This window comes from Eumetopias jubatus, unplaced genomic scaffold, assembly GCF_037043125.1.
Source record: "Eumetopias jubatus isolate StellerSeaLion01/CBP00866 unplaced genomic scaffold, mEumJub1_p1.0 scaffold_7, whole genome shotgun sequence".
NCBI lineage: Eukaryota > Metazoa > Chordata > Mammalia > Carnivora > Otariidae > Eumetopias > Eumetopias jubatus.
The window spans coordinates 11970822-11990907 of record NW_028274813.1 but is presented as its reverse complement, the minus strand read 5'-3'; the positions used below and the strand labels follow the sequence as shown (position 1 = coordinate 11990907).

The window sequence follows — 20086 nt, the reverse complement described above, 5'->3', positions numbered from 1 at the left end:
AGAGAGAAATGAAAAAATGTGAAAATAGGGCACATTCCCAGGAAAACAAAAACCCACGCTGCTCTCACCTTTGGCTGTGCAGTACGCTGATTGTAAAGGAAAATCTGGCTTTTGTGCAATGTCATGGCTCCTACTGAGCATGGAGAGACGAATCCAACAGCAGAAAATTAGCAACAGTCTAAACTGGAGGCACGTTTTGAGCCATGACCCTTGCCAAATAGCCCTTCCCACTGCCCCTCGTGGCGAGCCCTCCCTCCTCTGCTCTCAGATCGACAAGAGCTGAGTGACCAGAGGGGCAATGAGTAGAGGGCACTCCGTAATCCGCACCCTGGGGAGGAGGCTTGGATCTGTGACTTACTACCTGGGGCATCTTGGACAAGTCCCTTATTCTCCTGAGTCCCCATTCCCCGTTGGTGGTGGAGGCCTCTAGCTGTCCACTGAAATCCCCCCTCTGCTCCCACCATCTACAGAATTGTCCCAGGCACATGCTGCCCAGACAAGCATTTTCTAGCTTCCCTGGGTTAGATGTGGTCCTGCGACTAAGCTTCCACCAAAAGAATATGAGAAGTGAGTGATACAGCCTGGGGCTTACAACACTGGGTTCTCCTCCTCCTTCCTGTTGGCTGCAACCAGGAGCCGTGGTGAATCAGCTTCAACCGAGTAGCTGACGACCATGCCCTAGGGGATGGCAGAGTCACAAGGTGGCAAGAGCCTGGGTGGTGATGAGGTGCCGAGCCACATTGCCAACCTCGACTGCTCTATGCGGACTCTTGTATAAAAGAAATGCTTGTCCTTTACGTCACGCTAGTGCTGGATTTCCTTGACACAGTAGCTTACCTTGCACTCAAACTGATGTATTGTTCGGAGGCTTCTGGCATGGTAAGATATTTAAGCCTGAAGTGATATACAGTTAGGTGCTCAGTAAATGTTTTCTGAGTGGTAAACAAAGCGATTTGGTTATTTTCATATTTAAATCCAAGGACTCCGGGCACCTCGGTTTGGGACATGATCCCAGGGTCCTGGGATGGAGCGCTGTGTCGGGCTCCCTGCTCAGTTGAGAACCTGCTTCTCCTTCTCCTCTGCACTTACGGTCTCTCTCTCAATCTCTCTCTCAAATAAATAAATAAAATCTTTAAAAAAATAAATCCAAGGACTCTGAGAAGCAGGTTTGCAAAGCATGGCGCAGCTACATGGGTTGATTTTAGGAGACCCTGGATCTGGTCTAGGTAAGCATCTTTCCTCCTCCAATCAGCCTGCACGGGGAGTATTCCCGGCCCCACATTAGTCAGTAACCAGGAGATGACCCAGGCAGAACATAGTGCCATGACACATAGCCTTCTGTCTCTACTTATAACTAACTTATCCAACAGGCTAGTTAGCATGCCCATCAGGATGAGTCGCTGTGGCATGCTGTCGTGGGTGAAGGGTCTGGCTAACAGGCAGAAGACCCGATTCAGATCCCGGCTGTACCTCTAACTCCTTGTGCAAGCTTGAGCAGGCCGATTCAGTGTGAGGGACTTTATAAAATGGGGATGTTAATTCTTGTTCTGCCTCCTCCTTGGGGCTATTATGGGGGTCAAAAGATGCAGCGATGGTGAAAACACCACATATGACAGATGCTGGTAGGAGCAACACAACGGGCCGAAGCACATGTGCAGAGTGTGGGCCAGGTATGCTCTCCCTTCCTTCCATGAGCATTTATTGAGCACCTACTACATCCAGGTTGTGAGCAATGTAGATGTGGTTCCTGTCCCCACAGAGCTTAGAGCCTGGGAGAAACTATACACAAGCAAATAGGTCATTATAATATGGCCTGATGAGTTATTTGATAGAAATACAAAGCACCATAAAAACACAGAAGAGGGGGGCGCTTAACTCAGACTTCAGTGGTCCTGCAAGTCTTCTCAGAAATAATGGTATTTTCCTCAAGATTGGAAGCAAAAGAGTTAACCAGGTGTCTTAGTTCAGGCTGCTCTAACAACAATACCATAGAACGAGTGGTTATAAACAACAGACATTTATTTCTCACAGTTCTGGAGGCTGGAATGTCCAGGATCCTGGTGCTGGCAAATTTTGTGTCTGGTGAGGTCCACTGCCAAGTTCCTAGACAGCCATCTTCTTGTTGTGTCCCCCACGTGGCAAAAGACGAGAGAGAGCTTGCTGAGCCCCTTTTATAAGGGGCTTACTTTATTTACTATTTTATTTATTTATTACTGATCCTACCAGGAAGGTCCCACCCTCATAATCACCTCTCAAAGGTCCCGCCTCCAAATGCCATCACATATGCATTTTGGGGGGAACACAAACATTCAGTCCATAGTGCCAGGTGAAGGGGACCTTAGAGGTAGGAGGGCATGTTCCAGAAAGATGTGACAAGGGTCACTCCTGAAGAACAAGAAAGGAATTCTGAATGGCTGGAGCCTGGAGTGAAAAGAAAGGAATGATGAAGGATGAAGGATGGGGTGCAAGGGGCTGCCGCTTGGATAGAATACCAATGTCCAGCGCCCACCCCCCCAGGGCTGAAAAGTTCCTCAGGTGAATCGAATGTGCAGCCAATGTGGAAAGCCCCGATTAGATCATGCAGGATCCTATGTCAAGCTAAAGAGCTGGAAGTCTGTGCTGAGAGCAACGGGGAGTCTCTGAGGGTTTCATGGAAGAAAGGGACATAATCGGATTTTCCTTCTTCGGCAAGATTACTCTAGCTGCCCAGTGGAGATAGGAATGTGATGGACAGGCTGGCCTTCGAGATATGGTTAAGAAGTCCGCTGTAGGGATCAAGAGAGGCACAGGGCCCGTGGTGTCCACGGCGATGGCAAGAAGTAGACCCATCTGAGGTCCTAGTGGTGACAGACCGGGGCAGGAGAGGAAGAGGCGGGAGGACCAGGATGAAGCCCAGATTTTTGATTTGAGCAATCTGAATACACAGGCCTACATTCCTGAGAAGACTCTAGCTCTGGACTTCTAAGTCAGCAGCAGAAGGCAAATCGTGCCATCCAGAGAACTGATGAGCTCTCCAGGGGAAGAGAGGAAAGAGTGAGAAAGACGAGCCCAGGACAGAAGCCCAGAGGGCTGAGGGAAGAGCTGGTCAGAGAAGGAAGAGAAAACCCAAAAGCACGTGCCATCCAGAAAGTTACAGATGTGACTACTGGTAGAAAGGTGCATTCAAGCATGTCAAATCCTACTGAGATGTAGCCACAAGTCGCTGGTGACCTTGACAATGAAGATGAATGGAAACTTAGGGTGGCGCGAAAGGGATCATGAGAGCAGGCGCCACCCAACAGGGGCAACAACTATTCTTTATCGTCTTCACATTGTAGCCAAAATGTGTTGATTTATTCATTTCCTAAATATTTATGAAGCACCTAATGTGCTGGGCACTGTGTTCAGAGCTGCGGATAAGACAGCAAGTCCTTGAGGCCCTTGCTCGCCAGAAGGAGACAGATACTCTCACTCATATCACAGGCTGTGTCATGGAGATGCATGTCCGCGGCTTTGCAACACGCGGGGCCCATTCTACCCTGCGTGTAGAGGGGCGGGTGGGTAGTGTAGTGGGGAGGGGCGGGTAGGAAAGTTTCTAACAAGCAGGGGAGAGGGACGTGAGTTCTGCCCTGGGGTTGTCACTGGGGCAGTCCACTGAAGAAGTTCAGATCTCAGCCAGCAGGGGAAGAATGGCACTCCAGGACCTCCTGGTGGTTTGGTGGGACCCTGGGACTGGCTTTGGCCAATGAGTGGTGGGTAGCGGTGAGCATGTCTCTTCCAGGCCAGCGTGCACATTCCCTTGCCAGTGCCAGTGTCAGATCCTCCAGAGGTCTCCCTCTGGCATGGCGAGTGGCCAGGTTTCAGACTGCGGCTGCTCCCAGATACCTGAATAGCTGCCCCCAAGACAGCATACAGGGGAAGAAAAACTGTTTTCCCGTTATCCATCTTAGGTTCCCTGGCTGGAGGTCTATAAATTAGATCAATGAAAGACAGATTAACAAGAGAAAGACAAACAGAAATTTATGAACATGTGCATCGTGCGTACGTACACACCGGAGCCCTCAATAGTGAGTGACTCAAAGGGGTGATTAGAACTTCGGCTTGTATCGCATCTGAACAAAAGAACAATACATTTTTAGCGAAGGGACAAGACAAAGGAAGAAAGACTTTGAGCTTTTAGGGGTGGCAAATTGTGGGAAGGCAAATATATGGGGACCTACTGGTAGATAAGGGCTAGTTTTAGCAAAATTTGTTAGATAGATCTCTCTGGTGCTGTCTCTGGGCTGATAAGGATCTAGAGCTGCCACGTGTGATTAACATCTGTCCTTCCTGGTGGGGGGTGGGTGGGGGGGAACACCTTTACAAATTTATGTCCCCATAAATAGGGGAAGGGCAGAGGATTTTCCATGTATCTGCTTCTTCCCATTTGCCTTCAGCTCAAAATAATCCTTATGCCAAAGTGGCATATTTGGGGGTTGCGTATTTTGCCACCTGGAAGCAAACTTTTTGTGGTTTGTTAGAGTCACCATGGCATAACCTAGCCCAGTGGTTCTCAAAGTGGGGTCCCTGGACCAGCAGCCTGAGTTTCACCTGGGAACTTGCTGGAAATACAAATTATTGGGCACCACCTCAAACTTACTGAACCTCACTCCCTGGGGTGGGGCTCAGACCTGTGAGTTTTAATACACCTTCCAGGAGATTCTGAGGCATGCTTAGGATTGAGAACCACTGCCCTAGCTGGTGCTGACTGCCTCCAGCCATCTGAAAGGCAGAGCAAGAGGAATTAGAATTTATAGAGAAGGTCATTCTAGTAAACTTGAAAAAACCAAGTAAGAAGAATTAAATGGTGAGATTCTTCCTGTCACAGGAAAAAATTTTAAGAAAAAAAAATATCATATCTATCCCCAGACTGAGCCTTCCTACTAAAATGGCCAAAACTGTTTGGCTTTGTGGAGAGTCTCCAACTATGTCTCATCAGAAGAAAGCAGTGTCATGAAGGGGATACTCCGAATCCAGTGGCACTGAAGCCAGACGGAGGGCCTGAGATAAACCCAGAAATGCATTTCCCATTTGCCCCCATGGCCTTGCTGACTTAGAAAATGCTCCTGAATGCTTTGAATCTGAAAGGTACATAAAACCGAATTCTCTCTTCTGCAGGGTGAGTCTTTAGATATGGAGTGGAGGCTATTTGGTAATGGACACTATTGAAATGAAGCAAAAAGTACAATTCAAACGAATTGCTTTTTAAACTGTCAAAGAAGAAGAATCCATTTGTGCATGTGAAATTATTCCAAGAGTTCTATTAACTGAAAGCAGGTGGAAGCTGTCAAAGAAAACAAATGTGCTATAAAACAGCCGGCTAAACGTTTAAAGGCAGACACCTGATGACTCCTTTGGCCTGTTTCGGATTCAAAAATTTGTTTTAAACACCCCTAGGTGGGCTCCACGGACGAAAGTTTTAAGAAAATTTTAAATCCTAGTAAGCGGATGCCATTTTGTTTCTTGGACTTGTTTTAACCAATGTGACCCGAAGGCTGTCTTATGGATAGGACAACGGCATATTAACATTTTAACTTTTTCCTTCGGCTTCCATTTGATGCCAAAGGCTCTTGGCTGGCTTTCCAAATGATACATTTCACACATTCTAGGGTTTTCTATTTGCTATTGATAAATGCATCTGTGTACAGCCAAGTCAATGAGAAGAAAATTCTTCAATAGTATATGAAAAGTGCCTTTTTATCCCTGGCAGGCATGCTTGGTAACAGTCACCCATATGGAGCAGAAGCCTTAATGGTAGGTGAGGCATCTCTATAGGCCATAGGGAGCCCTGCGCTGTTCTATAGGAGACGAACACCGGCCTTTTCCATTTCCTTTCCTCTAGGGGTTTCCACTGCAATTAGTCTTGTGTTCATGCCTTCAGTGTCTTGTAGGCACTGAAATAGGGCTGCTGAAAAATAATTAGCGAACCGTCGTCTCCCTTTCCTGGTCCTCTAAGTACCTCTTACTTGTGCTCCTATGCCAGACTAACACAATTATCTGTGCTTAGACCAAGAGGAATCGTGCAGATGGTGACCATCTCGAGGCACTGGGACAGGCTCAAACCAGCCATGCTTCTCACACTTGGAAGTGCACACAAATCTCCAGGAGGTCTTGTGAAAAAATGCACATTCAGACTCAATAGATCTGGGCTAGAGCCTTGGAGCCTACATTTCTTGCAAGTTTCCAGGCAGTGCTCATGCTCTGGTGGACCACATATTGAGTAGTGAGGGAATAATGCAGGTTCTGCATAACAGTGACTTTTAGAACTGACCTATCAAATAGAGGTGTAGCGGAGGGTCTGGCTCCCCTTTGATTTAGGGTTCCTTGAAAGCAGGGACTAGATCTTACACATTTTTTTTTGTCCTCTGGCTGGCACTTGGCACGGGTCCCTGCACACGGTGGGTGTGTATTTATTTAATTAAACAGATCTGGCTTTGTTCCAAAAAGGATTTTAAGTGGACTTAACCCCTAGTGTGTCCCAAGCTAGGTGCGTGCTGAACTGGCCAGGGAGGGAAGTCAGTCTCGGGGTGCATTCACAAACCCTCTGGGCTGAGGCCCTTCCTCGGCAGGGCCCCACCGCTTGCTTGCACCTGGATGCCACTCCAGCAGCTCTTCTTCTGAAATTCTCCCTCCTGGTTTACACTAGAGAGTCGATCAGAGACAAGGAGGAAAACAAAACCAGACCAAACAAGAGAGCCCTGCGAAGCGGTAAGGCTGCAGAACATCAAAAGCTCAACTCCGGGCGGCGGGGCCGCGGAACTCTGGGGTTTCTCCCACTGCCTGATTTGAGCGTTTTGCAGGTCGGCATTGCGCCCCAGCCGCCGGCTCCCCCGCCCGCCCCGAGAGCCTTGCAGGAGCGGTCCCGGCGGGCGCGGGCGCCTGTTGGCTTGGTGCATGCCTGTTTGTTAGCTCCGCTCGAGCAATTAATCTTCTCGTGCATCTGCCGCCCCGGGTGGGGGGGAGAGAACGGGGGGGGGGGCTCGGGTCGCCTTGGGGGTCGTGGGGAGCCTGCACAGCATCGGCCGCGCGACAGAAACCCTTGTTCCGAGAGTCCCTGCGTTGCCAGAACCCCGTTCCTCTCTGGCAGCGGCCTCGGAGGGTAGAGAAGGGATGGTTTCGACTCCAGAGGGGAGGGAGGGGGGCGATTATATTGGTCAGTAGTTGAGCCTGACGGGGGGAAGGGAGGAGCGCACGGGCGAGTGCGCCCTCGGGGAGGAGTACACGTGCTGAGGAGGGGGGTGAGAGGCGGGCGGGAGGGGAGGAGAAGGGAGGCGAGAGCCGCGGGCGGGAGGCGCCACGGCCTCGCAGACGCAGGCGCCGGCAGCCGGAGAGAAAGTTCCTGGGGAGAGCTCGCCCCCGGGAGGGCTGACGTCGAGGCCGTTCGCCGCTGAGGGTCGCCGGTCCCGGGGGACGCCAGCCTGCCTTCTCCCCGCGCGCGCGCGCGCTGGGCCGCCCGGGCTTGGGCTCGCCGGGAAGCAGGCGAGCGGTGCTGTTGGGCGGCCGCCGCCAAACTTGGAGGGGGAGAATGCCGCGAGTGGGAGCGGCGGCGCGGGGCGCGGGGGCGCACTGAGTGCTCCCCGCGGGCGCCCCCCGGGCACTGCTGCCGGGGCTGCGGCCGGGCGAGCGCGCGGAGGCTGAGCGGGCAGGTAGCGGCTCAAGCGCCGGGACTGCGCCAGCCCTACGAACGAGGGCCGCCAGCGCCACCGTGCCGGCGTCGCCTCCTCTCCCCCGAGCCATGGTGCGCGGAGCGCGCACGCCGCGCGCGGGACTCTGAGCTCCGGCTGTGCCGCGCGCCCCCACCTCCCTTCTCCCGGCCTCCCCGCCGACCTTGCCCGCGGGCCATGAAGCTTTGGCCGGGAGCCTCTCGCCTCTGAGCTTCGCGTCGCTCCGCCACAGATAGCGCTCCGGCCGCCGAAGCTCCCCATCCTCTCCCAAGGACGGCACCCGGGCGCTCCAGGATGGCCCTCCGCGGGTCCCTCCGGCCGCGCAAAGTTCGCAGGAGGCGAGAGATGCTGCCGCAGCAAGTTGGCTTCGTGTGCGCGGTGCTGGCCCTGGTGTGCTGTGCCTCCGGCTTCTTTGGCAGCTTGGGTAGGTGCCGGTGCGGGCCCGCCCGGGGAGTTGAGGGGCTCGGGCTGGGAAGCCGCCGGGTAGTTCCGAGATGTTTCCCCTTCCTTCCCCGCCAGCTTGGTCCCAAGGATTCATCCAGCCCCGTCCCCTCCCCACCGGGCAGGTAGAGCGCACCCAGGAGGGCTGACATCGACGCTTTGAGCTGTGGCGCTCGTTTCCCTGAGCTGCGCGCGGCCCCTGGGGGCTCAGGACGCGGCTGCAGGTCTGCGTTAACCAAGATGAAAGCCTGAACATCGGGCCGCTCCGTGCCAGAGTTCTGTCCCCAGAGTGCGTGGGGGGAACGCGCGGCGCAGAGGCGGGTGCAGGTGTGAATTCTCTTAGCCCGGGGCGGACCAAGCTGAGTGGTCCGCTTTACAATTTTGCGGATCCAGGACCGTGGTGCTCCGCGTTTCTCGAAAACCCAGATACGGAGGCTGGGAACTGAGTCTGAGCCCTCCCCTCGCCCCTTGCCGAAGGAGTGCGCTGGGTGTCCTGGCGCATCCTCTCCAAACCCTAAAAACGTCGAGGGCAGCCCCCCCAGGAGGTTGCTGCCAGGTTTCAGGATCGGTTAACTCCTCTTAATCCCCACGGTAGGAGAGCTCTGGTGTCTGGAACCACAATTCACACTTCTTCATCTAAGACGGAGGGATTTGGGAGTTGCTTAGGATATGCAGATTTGAGGTGGAGAGAGAAAGAAACTTAGAAAAAAAAAAAAAACTGGGGGCGGAGTGGGGGATGTGAGCCCATGTGGAATCTTCAGAAGCCATTCACTTGGCTAATACTCCCATTTTTAGATGGACACGGTGGACCTTTTACTTCACATTTAATAAAAAACGAAAGAATTGCTTCTTCACATTTAATAAAAAACGAAAGAAATGCAGGTGATTTAGCAATCTGGACATGGAGATAAAACAGGGGGTGCCTTTCTGAGCAATTAGAGATCATCTAGAGCGATTTATAGTGGTAGGTAAAAATCAGGTGGGACTTGATTAAACTCTTTAAAAACTGTTTTTCAAGACCCCAACTTGTGATTTGAGGATAGAAGGTCAAAACATGGCTCTTTCCAACAGAAACCCAGAAAGGTTATTTGAACATCTTAACCTGATGCTTTGCGATTGGGCAAGTCAGTGTATTTTTTTCCCCTCAGCTACACACCAGAAATAACAAAATACTTAGAGGCTCTTTAGTGTCAGCATTATAGAAGAGGTATTATTACCCAGCTGAGGCAGTGTGCACACGAGGAGACGTAAATGAATACTCTGAAGCTCTTAAAGTGAGACTCGTTCATATTTGCTAGATCAGGAATTACCTTTAGGAGTTTAACTGTGTGTGGTCACTGGCATCCACACCACTACTCTCCATTGTTACTCTGTGGCCTTCGGACCAGCAGAATGAGCATCACCTAGGAGCTTGTTAGTACAGGATCCCAGGGCCCAGCCTAGACCTACTGAAACAGAATCTGCATTTTGACAAGGTCCCCAGGGGCTTTCTGTGCACATTTAAGGGTGAGAAGCTCTGGGCCAGACCCCCTCAACCTTCTCCACCTACCTGCTGACCTAATAGCCATTTGCAGTTCCCCTGGGGGCAGGGACACCTGAGCATGTTTACTGGGCAAGAACTTCACGGTTACCTGTCTAAATCCTTGTTGCACCTGTGAGGGGCCGAGCCCTCTTGGCCAAGGTCAGATCACGGGCTGACGCATCTGGGACTAGAAACAATGGACCAGATCTAGGAAACAGATTACTGTGTGTGAAGCAGGTGATATTGTGCTTCCAATCATTGTATTACTCCCAACAGGTGGCTCTAAATAGTCACACAGGGCTGTTGCTGGTGTAGCCAGATACAGACATGTAAGGTCATTGGAAGAATGGAGGCACCATATTGACCTAATGGTGTTTGTGACTTATCTTCCAATACAGGGCATAAAACAGCTTCTGCTAGCAAGCATGTTTTACCAGACACATGGAGACATAGAAAGCTGATGGCACCTGTGAACGGGAATGAGACAGCTAGGAATTGCACAGATCCTGGTAAGAAATCCATCTCCCCCTTGCCTCAAGGCATTTGGCCTGGAGATGGTGCTTCTGTGGACATGACAGCCAGAGCTGAGAAAGGTGGTTTGATGAACCCGAGTGGGAAAGGGTAGCTGAAAGGTGTAGATTGGTAACGTACGGGCATTAATCAGTTGTGCTGCTAAGCAACTCAAGTACTTTCTTTACCCAGCAACAGGAAAGGTCACATTGGAGAGTTTTGAAATTTCCTTTTTTGTTCTCACAATGCTCCTAAAAGCTCCGTGTTTCCCCCTGCTGTCTTGATTGTGCTCGCCTGGGTGTCTGTTTTCTTTCCCTCTTGCTCATGATATCCATCTGACGGACCTCGAGGGGCAGTAAGGCTGCTCTGGCAGGTGGCACTTTGGGATGACCCTCCCACCAGGGTCGCAACACACCAGGGCACCTGCAGGGGTAGGACACTTGAGTGCTGGGGTCCTCTCTCTACAGTGGGAGTTCCCAGGGTACGGTGCTGGCTCGGGGGGTGGGGGATGGATTCTGCTTGCTGTGGGAGATGGTCTTGCTGTTCCCGTTCAGAATTCTCTAGGGGGTCAGAGGCTGTAGGGACCCAGAGATGACCTCTTATCTGTCCTGCCAGGGGCAGGTTTTGCTTAAATGGGTGAAGAAGATTCTCGGGAGTGTACCAGCAAGCGGTGAGGCAAATGGAAGCTGCCCAGGCCTCAGGGCAGTCCTGGGCCAGAACTCTGTCTCCAGCAGAGTCTTTGTGGGAAAGGTCCAGTGGGATGAAGCATTCAGAAGCCCGCTGAGACCTTTGAGGTCTTACTGCAGATGGGTGCCACTTTGCTCTTCCACCGCATTGCCCGGCAAGTCACAGCATCTTTTGGGGTCTGTTTTCCCACCTGTGAAATGGGCAGAATTGTACTTCCTGTTCTGGGGTTGTTGGGGGAAATCTGTTAAGGCCCTGGATGGGGCTGGGTGTAAATGGGAATGGAAACCCAGGTTTTGATGGCATTCTTCTTCACTTGTGTTCGTAGGCAGGTCTTCTCTGCATTCTATAGGTCAGGAGACCTCTAGGGGAAGACATGAGTTGCTCAGAGTCATAAGTCTTGTAAGTGGTGAAGCATTGGAACCTCAGCCTGTGTGATTAAATATATGTTTGGTTCTATGGGCATCAGGAGGCCAGGGCTGTCCCTCAAAGCCTGTCTGCTACACCATCAACCCCCCTTCCCTCAGGATGCCTTCTGAGAAGGCCTTGTGGGACGTGGAGGGTAGGTGAGTCCAGGCTTGTAGAGAAGCTGCCGGGGATTCCCTTTGAACTTGGACCATTAATTCCTGAGAGATTCCTGGTGAGTCACTCTGCAGGCGATGGTGCTCATCCCATCATTTAACCTCCCTCGGACCTATTTCATTATCAGAAGTGGTGGGGGCATGGACTGGACTGACAGGTGACCTTTGTAAGGCCAGAGGTCAACATTGAGGTCCATGTCCTCCAGGGACCTGAGACGCGGGGATCAGCTCCAGCCACAGGACCGGGGATGCTTTGCTACTCTGGGTAAAGAATCCAGGGTAGTGCATCTTTGGTTTCTGCCTTGCTGGTGCCCTCACTTTGGGCAGGCTCTGGCCTCCTCCTGTAACTTCTGTCACCTGTAGTCTGGCCACATCGGCTTAGACAGGGCCCTGTTTCTTGGGATAGAGTCTCATGTGCTCCTTCATTGCCCCGTATCTTCAGTGTACTTTCTCATCCAAAGTTATCCGACTGACTGTGGAGCAGTCCGTCCTATTTGGCAGGAAGACCTGGCCTTGTCCTTATGCTTTTTGTTAACTGTTTCTGGGACAGGGCCCTGCATGTAGGAAGGACTCCATAAAGTTTGGTCGAATGATGGAATGAAAGTGCATTTTGACTGTGAAGCACTTTTATCCTTTCAGTGTTTTTGCGACGATGAGGAACGGGGCAGGGCTCCAAAGTTTAGCGACTCCCCAAGACCTCTTGGCAGGCAGGTGCATCCCTGGTTCACCTGGGTCCAGACCCATGGCTTCCCCACTCCATCGCACCTGCCCTAGCTTTCCTTCCCGCCCAGGCAGGTCTGAGACCCGACTTCCCTTCCAGCCACCTGGGCCCTGGGCCCCCGTCCAGTTCACAAGCACGTACACAGCACGCACTTGCTGTTCTCTCTCCTACCCTGGGGTGGGCACGTGGTGGCAGTGGTTGGGGGGGCGTGCTATAAGCAAGCATGAGAGACAGCCCTTGTCATCAAGTAGCTTACGGTTGTGGAGAAAACCGGCTCTTGACACAGGGAAAACTCGGTGAGGAAGAAGGACGGCAGAGGTCCTGTAGTCAGCAGCCCCCAGGGGGCCGCTTTCAGGGGCTCAGAGGAGGGTGACTGGGTCTGATGCGGTGTGTGGAGTCTTGCGGTCTACATGAGGCAGGCCTCGATGGCAAAGACAGGAAACCTCCCCAGACTGGGTTTAGCGGAAAAAGGGAAATTTATTGGGCCAGTCACTGAATGTGTGAGATCAAAGGTTAAATGTCATGACTCAGTTTCCCTCTGTCTCTGGACTCTGGAGTCCTCCAGCGTGGGAAGGTGGTTACCACGGCTCCAGCTTCTGGCCTTCCAGACCGCAGAATGTGTGCCCCAATGGCTGCCATCCTTCCGTGGGAGTTCTGAAGTCCTGTTGGCTTGGGGCACGTGGCCCCTCAGCCGCTTGCTGGGGCCAGAGGAGGGCTGGGGGTGGGCTGGCTTAGACCTGAGTCTCGGGCTCTGCTTCTGGAATGCTGCTTCAGTAAAGGTGGACCAGAGCTTCCTCCCACTTAGAGTTTCGGGGTGTGACGGAGGGTGGCACCCACTGGCTGCCCTCCTCCCTCCACGGGTGAAGGAGTCGCCCGGGAAGAACCATAGAGGGGGTTCTTGCATCCTCTGAGGCTTCTGCTCGGCGTCCGTTCCGCCAGTCCTGGTCTACTAGGTGAGGTCTTCTAGGGACGTGGGAAGATGGAGCTTTAAGAATTTCCTGCTGTGTCAGAGTATCCCGAGCTAAAGCACCCGCACCCCCCACCCCAGTCAGTTTTCAACAAGTCAGTTCACGTTTTTGTAAGAACGTCTCGCGGGGGGGGGGGGGGGGGCTTCTCTGAGTGTTTCTCCTCCCCTGTGAGAGGAATAGCTTCTCCTGTGGGAAAGCTTTGGGGCACCCTGCTCTAGTCGTTCCTGAAGACTCGGTCTGGAAAATGGGCTCTTGGCTCTGCCTGGGGTCACTTCCCCAGGTCTTGCTGGTGTTCCCATCCCATGGTCTGTGTTGTGGCTTAAGTGCCTCCCCCATCACGTTACCCTATATTTTTATGACCTGTATCACCATCTAAAGTAACTTATTTGTCATCCATTCCCCTTGAGGGCTCCCTCGCTCACTGCCCTGTGTCCAGAAGAGTGATCCCTAACCCTGCCCACATCTTGCAGTCAGGGAAGAGCTTCTGAAATGCCCAGGACCCAGCCTTGGAGTGGCTGCCATCACGGGTCTGGGGATGGGACCCAGGAAGCCGTATTTTTTAAGAGCTCCCAGGTGAGTCCGAGATGAAGCCAGGGGTGGTGCTCGCTGGGTGAGAGTCCTGCTGTCTGGGGTGGTTGGCATCACCAGGCAGCTTTCTGGGAATGCAGAGTGTCAGGCCCACCCCAGGCCTTCTGCATCGGAATCTGCATCCTAACGCGATCCCGGGGTGATGCGTGTGCACCCCACAGGCAGAGAAGAACTGGGTTAGGACACTGCCTGACCCTTCACAGGAGTCCAGTAAATATTTGGGTGTTGAATGAAGGCTAAGACTTGGTGTAACACAGAGACTTTCTTGAAAACCAGTTTGGTGTCGTTTTTGAAGGTAGAGAAATTATATAAAAAAAAAATCTTCATTTTTGACTACTGAGGTCTGGGGGGAAGTCATTAGTTTATCTTCCCCCTAAGATCTGGGCCTCCGGGACCTAGGTTTTTATTTCACGGTCTGTGAAGAGCAAGCACTACAAAAGAGAAGTGGGTCCCAAATAAAATGCACGAAATAGTGAGAGGCTGCAACTTTGAGTCTTCTGGACTCTGTCTTAGCTCAGGTTGTCATAATAAAATACCGGAGACGGGGTGCCTTAATTGACAGACCCGTATTTCTCACAGTTCTGGAGGCTGGGAGGGTCCAGGGGTGGTTCCTGGTTTGCAGAGGGCCCCCCACGTCCCTGTGGGCTCACTGGGTCGAGAGAGAGAATCTGGGCTCTGGTCTCTCTTCCTCTTCTCCATGAGGGCACGAATCCCATCATGGGGAAACCCCATCCTCATGACCCCCCTCCAAACCTAATTACCTCCCAGAGGCCGCACCTCCAGGTCCCACCACCTTAATAGAGGAGGACAGGAATCAACACAGGAATCTGGGGGAGATGCAGACCTTCAGGAACCAAAGAGTTTCTGCACATCTCTGGCGGTGACACCTGGGGTGTAAAAAGGCAGCCGAGGGAGGAACCGGGGATTCTGCTGGTGAGAAACACCTGGAGGCTCTGAAAAATGCAGGTGCCTGGGCCTAGCTCTGAGCTATGAAATCAGAACTGGTGGTGAGCCCGTTGTGGGGCCGACTTCTGGGTCTTCTGGGAACCATGCTGTAACACCCCCGCCAAGATCTTCCAAGATGGGTGTGTCATTGACGTGTCCCACGGGCCTTCTCGAGAATGGTCACCCAACCCAAAGTAGCCTTCCGGTCACTGGTTCTCTCGTTCTGGCTCTTTGCAGGCACAATTGTGCATTGTTAAATTGTTGGTTTGCCTCCCGACTAGAATATAAAAGGTGAGTGGTGTTTGCTTTTTAAACCCAGCATCTGCTTCAGTTTTTCCTTCTGGGATAGTAAAGGGGGTGATAATTGCATCCACCTCAGAGGGTTGTTAGAAATAAATGAGTTAATACCCATGAAGCACTTATACACATGCTCAGATGTGAGCTTCTGTTTTCATTATTTTTTTTTCTTATCTGCTTACCCCAGACATGATACAAGGCCTATGAATCATAGGTACTGGAAAACTATTTGTTACTTGAGTTTTATGAGGACAAGGTAAGAAGTAAGCATCTTGCCAAACGTTGTTTTTTGTTTTTTGGGGGTTTTTTTTGTTTTTTTACTCCTGGAAACAAATTTTTTTTTTTTTAATATTTTGAGGATTTGGGATGTTGGAGGATGGTCCACCTTGCAGAACATGCCTCTGCATCGAAAAACTGTCAGGTTGTTTTTTTTTTTTTTTTCTCTCGCCAATGAGGCATTACTTTACAGGTTGGCTGTCAAGCTGGGGTGGGCATGCCTCCCCCTCTTCTCACACTGCCTTTTCCCTCACATGTGAGGCTGAATCAGGTGGTCTGTCCTCCACGATGCCACACCTCTTCATTTGGGTTCCCAACATCCTGTGCCCATATTCAAAAAAGAGGGGAGCTTTGCCCCCCTATTGATGTTGGAGGGATTTGCTTTGTCATGTTTGGTTTTCTGCTTTTCACATATGCCTTTTGAAATGTCCAGTGGCTATATGTCTGTCTCTGCTCAGGCTGCCGTAACAGAATTCCATAGCCCGGGCAGCTTAAACAGCAGAAATACCTCTTCTCACGGTTCTGGAGGCCAGGAGTCTAAGGTCAGAGGGCCCGCCTGATCAGGTTCTGATGAGAACTCTCACTGGTTTGTGGACTGCCCTCATTTTGCTGTGTCCTCCTGTGGCCAGGAGGGAGAGCTAGTGAGAGCCAGCTCTCTGGGGCCCCTTCCCGTAAGACCTCTGATCCCATCAGACCAGAGGGCTCCCCGCCATGAGCTGGTCTAGCCCAGATCCCCTCCCAAAGTCTCCATCTTGAAATAGCATTTCTTCAGGGCTTAGGGCTTCAGCGTAGGCATTTAGGGAAGACACAGACTTTCCATGTCCCTAGAAGGAAGGCTGGGAAGAGAGGGCTGCCGGGGTGAGGGGGTGCTTGAGAACGATCTGCGGACGGAGGTGGTTCCTAGCCTTTCAGGAGAACAGAGGAGTGGGTGTGGGCGCTGGATGGAGCATCTTCTGTGGCTGGCTCACCTTTCGTTCTGTACCGGGGCTGATGGCGGCCAGTGGGAGGGGAGGGGAGAGGTGGAGGTAGCTGGGTGGGCCCGCGCACAGGAGTTGGTGTGGAGGCTGGACTGGGAGGAGATGAGGTCACTGAGCAGGTGGGCGCCATGGTGGGTCTCCGTAAGGAGCCCCTGTGTGGGGAGCAGAGGTGCAGGAAGCAGGGGTAGGAGGAGAGGACCTAGAGGTGCGAAAAGTACATCAGGATGTGGGTGTGGAGGTGCGGCGTTCCTGGGGACACGAGGCAGCGTCTGGATTCTGGATTCTGAACGGGTGTCTGTTCGAATGCTGCCCTAGCAGGCTCGGGAGATAAATGGCACATCTCAAGTTTTAAAGTCGTTATGTAAAAGCAAACCCCGACTCAGAGAAGCAAGAATTGAACTCGCTACTGTGGGCAGCGAGCTCACAGTCTCGTTACGGTCCTGGGGGGGTTGGGGGGCAGGGAGAGGAGTTCCAGCCCTAGGAGGGCATTTTCTGGGTGGGGCAACCCCCAAGAGCCAGGTGGCTTCTTGAGGAAAGTGTCACCAACCACCTTGGGACGGTGATAGGCTCGCAAAAGGAGGCCAACCTGATCACACCAGCCTGATGACAAATGGAGGCCAAGGAAGATGGCAGCCTGTCATCTGTGTGATTGCTCTTTGCTTTTTGGGGGCTTGGGGGCAGGGATGTTCTACGGCGGATCAAGTGGCTTAGGGACCAAAGATCTGGGTTCTAGTATTGGCTCTGTCTCCTGCAGCCAGAAAGGGCTCCTGTCCCAGCAAGCACCAGCCCTTTCTTGGAGAAGACAGTTCGACATGTTGAAGGCAGATGTGTGGGTGTGAGTCCCAGGTCACCCTGCTGGTCAGCTGTGTGACCTTGGGCCAGTTACAGAAGCTCTTTAAGCTTCAGGTTTTCTCTTTTGTAAATTGAGGATAGCAGCCGTTCCTACCTGCCTCACCTGCAGGACTGAAAGCACATGACGTGTGGAGGTATGAAGTATGTAAGGTATACCGAGCACATGAGGACTGTTGTCATCATGATCATGGCTACCACCAGCATACCCCGTACTGGGTGCTATGCTAAGTGCTATCCCTGCATTAACTTACATGCTGCTCCTAACAGCCCTTTACGTGTGTGCTATTAGTATCCTCATTTTGCAGATGAGGACAGGAGACCCAGAGAGATTAAGTAACTAGCCCAAGGTCACCTGGCCAGCAAGAAGCAAGGCCAGGGTGGGGGGGGGAGGGGTGTGTGTGTGTTTAATTAACAGACTACATTTTGGAGCAGTTTAGGTTTTCAGAAAAATTGAGTGGAAAATAGAATTCCTATATGAATCCCTCCCCGCCCCAGCTTCCCTTATCTTATATTAATGTGGTACATTTGTTGCAACTGATGAGCCAGAATTGATATTATTAACTAACGTCCATAGTTTACATCAGAATTCACTCTGTGTTGTACTTTCGATGAGTTTTGATAAATGTACAATGACCTGTAGCTACCCTTATAATATCCTACAGAATAATTTCACTGCCCTAAATATTCCCTGTGGAGCCTTTTAATTTGGATGGCCTGAATTGTGAGCCTATAGACTTCTCCATAATTATCAATGGATGGGTGGAAAGAGACAATTTGGAGAGGAGACCTCCTGTTGTGACTTCTTGTCTCTGTCACTGTCTGGGTACCCTATCACCTGGGTACCCCTCTGGGAAATGGGACTGCCTGTTCATTGCAGTAGCAAACACCTGGGTGGGCCCTGCCTCTTGGTATGTTTCTAATACTGATTTGTTTGCAATCAAAGCTTTCTCCTCCCTACTTTTATTGAGAAATAATTGACATATATCACTGTATAAGTTTAAGGCTTTAGTATGATGGTTTGATTTACATATATTGTGAAATGATTACCATAGTATATTCAGCTAGCATCCATCTTCTATAGATAAAAAGAAAAAAAAAATCTCCTTAGGATGAGACTGCATAGGACTGACTCTCTTCCCAGCTTTCCTGTATATCATGCAACAGTGTTTGCTTTAGTCATCATGTTGTATGCTCCACCCCTAGGACTTAATTCTCTTATAACTGGAAGTTTGTACCTTTTGGCCACCTGCCTCTGATATCTGCTGGCCCCACCCTCCACTGCTGGTAACCACAAGTCTGGTCTCTTTTTCTGTGAGTTGGGTTGTCTCCTCCCCCCCACCTATTAGTGAGATCATGCAATATTTGACTGTTCGACTGATTTAGCACAATGCCTTCAAGGTCCATCCATATTATCACAAATGATAGGATTTCCTCCTTTTTTGTGGCTGAATAGTATTCTGTTGGATATATTCCATGGATACCTATAGATGCAACTTCTTTATCCATCCAGCCATGAATGGACACTTAGGTTGTTTCCATGTCTAGGCTATTGTGAATAGTGCTGCTATGAACGTGGGAGTGCAAATATCTTTTCGAGTTAGTGTTTTCATCTCCTTTGGATATAGTCCCAGAAGTGGGATTGCTGGATCGAACAGTACGGATCCCCCACACTGTTTTCCACCGTGGCTGCACCAGTTTGCATTCTCACCAACAGTCCCCTGGGTTCCGTTTCTCCACATGCTCATGGATACTTGTTACTCTTTTGGATACTAGCCATTCTAACAGGTGTGAGATGGTCTCTCACTGTAGTTTTGTGTTTCCCTAATGACTAGTGATGTTGATCATCTTGTCATGTATTTGTTGGCCTTTCATTTATCTTCTTTGTAGAAATGTCTATTCAGGTCCTTTGCCCATTTTTTCATTGGATCATTATTATTTTTTTGCTGTTGTCTGAGTTCTTTATGTATTTTGGGTAGTAACCCCTTATTAGCTATATAGTTTGCAAATACTTTTTTTTTTTCCATTCTGTAGGTTGTCTTTTCACTTTGTTGATAGCTTCTTTTGTTGTACAGAAGCTGTTTAATTTGATGTAGTCCCTCTCGTTTATATTTGCTTTTGTTATTTGTGCTTTGGGTGTCGTATCCAAAAAATCATTGCCAAGACCCACGTCTAGGAGCTTTACTCCTGTGTTTTCTTCGGGGAATTTCATGGTTTCACATCTTACCGTTTAGGTTCTTAATCCATTTTGAGTTAATTGTTCTGAGTGGTGTAAGATTCAGGTCCAGTTTTATCTGTTTACGTACAAATATCCAATTATTCCAGCATTTATTGAAGTGCTTTTTTTATTGAAGACACTCTTTTCCCCATCAAGTATTCTTTTTTTTAAAAAGATTTTATTTATTAGAGCTCTGCGAGAGAGAGAGAGAGAGAGAGAGAGAGAGAGAGAGTGACCGTACATGCACGAGAGCAGCAGCAGGGGGAGAGGGAGAAGCAGACTCCCTGCTGAACAGGAAGCCCGATGTGGGCTGGATCCCAGGACCCTGAGATCATGACCTGAGCTGAAGGCAGATGCTTAAATGACTGAGCCACCCATCAAGTATTCTTGGCTTCCTTGTCAAAGACTAGTTGACTGTATATGTGTGGTTTGCTTCCGTACTTGCAGTTCTGTTCCATTGGTCTGTTTGTTTCTACGCAGTACCATACTGTTTTGATGACTGTAGCTTCATAGTTTAGCTTGAAATCAGAAAGTATACTGCCTCCCACTTTATTCTTCTTTCTCAGGATTTCTTTGGCTATTAAGTTTTCCCCCCGCCTTATCCAAACTCTTGGGGCCATCTGCTAGCAGTCTCTCCTCCCTACTGGGCCATCTGCTACCCCCTGACTTCCAGATTCTCCGCTCTTGATGCCATGCGGGCCTCCTGCAATCCAGAGCATGCCCACTCGGCTTCCTCTTGAACTCTGAGAAACGTTCCTCCCGAGTTAAAAATGGAAATCATTAAACATTGCCATGTGTTGCCTTGGGTGGGAGAGAGAGAGAGTCCT

General features: G+C 50.8%; 1 protein-coding gene across 1 annotated transcript in view; it reads left to right on the top strand.

Annotated features, from left to right (window-relative positions):
• The first annotated feature begins 7808 nt into the window (after positions 1 to 7808).
• The window catches only part of SLC24A4 (solute carrier family 24 member 4), a 163616-nt gene continuing 151338 nt past the window's right edge, over positions 7809 to 20086 (top strand). The window contains exons 1-2 of the mRNA XM_028099656.1: positions 7809 to 8106; positions 10044 to 10154. Of these exons, the coding sequence (XP_027955457.1) occupies positions 7977 to 8106; positions 10044 to 10154 (241 nt within the window). The 5' untranslated portion in view covers positions 7809 to 7976. The remainder of the gene's footprint in view (positions 8107 to 10043; positions 10155 to 20086) is intronic.